Source organism: Coregonus lavaretus, assembly GCF_964263955.1.
Source record: "Coregonus lavaretus genome assembly, contig: HAP1_SCAFFOLD_800, whole genome shotgun sequence".
Classification (NCBI taxonomy): domain Eukaryota; kingdom Metazoa; phylum Chordata; class Actinopteri; order Salmoniformes; family Salmonidae; genus Coregonus; species Coregonus lavaretus.
This window is the reverse complement of record NW_028158585.1, coordinates 152,262-154,114: the sequence shown is the minus strand read 5'-3', so window position 1 is coordinate 154,114 and position 1,853 is coordinate 152,262. Positions and strand designations below refer to the sequence as shown.

Below are 1,853 nucleotides of genomic sequence, written 5' to 3'. Positions count from 1 at the left end.
GAGCGACTTACAGTTAGTGAATAGATATATTTTTATACTGGCCCCCCGTGGGAATCGAACCCACAACCCTGGCGTTGCAAACGCCATGCTCTATCAACATCCCTGCCAGCCATTCCCTCATTTTACAAGTTGACCATTTTACCACCAAGAAGTACACTACACAAGTCTTAAAGACTAGGTAGTGAAGTGCTCTACAGAAGACTATGACAAACAGGGAGCCCATAAGGGTTGGAGAAGGAAACAGGCATTGAAGAAATTGTTCAAAGTTTATTGAGGCACTTGAGACCGGTTTTTAGAAGGCAGCAGAAAACATGTCAGTGTTTTGACAAGGCAACAGGAAATGGTTCAAAGTAATGTTGAGGGCCTGGTGTGTCGCTGAGACAATGGACGGTCACGTCTGGTTCAGCACTCTCCTTTACTCCTGATGTGAACGTGACGATTATGCTTCCTGGGAACACACACGGAGCAGAATTAAAAGACACGCACAAACACAGAACGAGACAGAGGCACAGACAGACAAGCACAGAACAAGACAAGTTGTTGAAAGCTTTAGTTGGTTACTTACATGTTTTCAGAGCACAGCGTGCATTCGTTACTGTAGGTGACGCCATCGGTTCCACACACTGGATCATATTGCTCGGTGCACCAGGGCAGGTTGTACTTGGAACAGTTAGGCTGTTGGACAAAAACCAGGTTATGTAATAAATAAATATGAGGTGTTGGTAATATAGTGTACTAGTATGACACCATATGAAGAGAACATGGATAACAGGGAACAAGCCATACATTTTCCACCCCTTCCACAGTGCACCTGGGGTGTATTCATTTCTCAGATTCTATTGCTAAACGTTTCACTCAAGCAAACAAATTGAAGCAAACGCAACACAAACAGGGAATTTGCCCAATAGAAATTCTCATTGGTTGAAAAACGTTTTACATTTAGAGTACACTGTTCGTTGCAAAACGTTTTGCAACAGAATCGGACTAATGAATACACCCCTGACTGTCATGTCAACTAGTTGTTGACCAGGAAGATACAGGTGTACTTGGTGAACAATTGAATTTTGTACAGAGTAAGACCCATACCAGTGTTCTACATTACTAACTACTGTTAATCCAGCACATAGGACAAAGTGTTTTATGAATGCGCATAGCCTTTCACTCCAAAAAAAGAAACGGTTTAGCCTGCTTACCTCTATGCTGCCGTCAGGGAGACTCGCTCCTCGTGCCAAAACTAAAATGGAGAAAGATGTCAAGTCTTAGACTAATTATGATTTAACGTCAGATTTGATTTCCAGCCGTTCTAATCTAAACGACAGATAGCGCATCTTTTCTCTAGTCGTAGATTTGCGCGGGCGCCAACAGAGGCAGTCCGGGGGTAGTATCGACTGTTTGTCTAAACTGCTCTTAGAAGTTAATGTTATTTAATAAAACTATTTGACTGCCACTTGAAACTAATTAAGTAAAATTGAACAACACTCACCGGCAACACAGAGGAGTGCGAGAGTCAGTCGTGTAAAGTTCCACATTCTCTCAGTAGTGAAGGGGCGTAGGCAGGTGACGTTGTGTGGCACCGGAGCCGTATTTATACCGTGTAGGTCTCCACCCCCTATTTATACCGTGTAGGTCTCCACCCCCTATTTATACCGTGTAGGTCTCCACCCCCTATTTATACCGTGTAGGACTCCACCCCCTATTTATACCGTGTAGGTCTCCACCCCCTATTTATACCATGTAGGTCTCCACCCCCTATTTATACCGTGTAGGTCTCCACCCCCTATTTATACCGTGTAGGTCTCCACCCCCTATTTATACCGTGTAGGTCTCCCCCCCCCCCTATTTATACCGTGTAG

General features: G+C 44.1%; 1 protein-coding gene across 1 annotated transcript; it reads right to left on the bottom strand.

Moving 5' to 3' along the window:
- Window positions 1-252: 252 nt before the first annotated feature.
- LOC311123803 (trypsin inhibitor ClTI-1-like) lies at window positions 253-1,564 on the bottom strand. The gene is made up of 4 exons (XM_084198034.1): window positions 1,484-1,564; window positions 1,194-1,234; window positions 566-675; window positions 253-448 (listed from the first exon to the last, which is right to left on the bottom strand). The coding sequence occupies exons 1-4, from the start codon at window positions 1,527-1,529 to the stop codon at window positions 403-405; spliced, it is 243 nt and encodes an 80-aa protein (XP_084054160.1). The 5' UTR covers window positions 1,530-1,564; the 3' UTR covers window positions 253-402.
- Between the last annotated feature and the right edge of the window lie 289 nt (window positions 1,565-1,853).

Bases quoted from the DNA above. Each gene is read 5' to 3' on its own strand.
- LOC311123803 (XM_084198034.1), bottom strand. From the start codon at position 1,529: ATGTGGAACTTTACACGACTGACTCTCGCACTCCTCTGTGTTGCCG. The intron at 1,235-1,483 runs GTGAGTGTTGTT...TCTCCATTTTAG, and splicing joins CGCACTCCTCTGTGTTGCCG to TTTTGGCACGAGGAGCGAGT. The intron at 449-565 runs GTAAGTAACCAA...GTGTGTTCCCAG, and splicing joins ACGCTGTGCTCTGAAAACAT to GAAGCATAATCGTCACGTTC.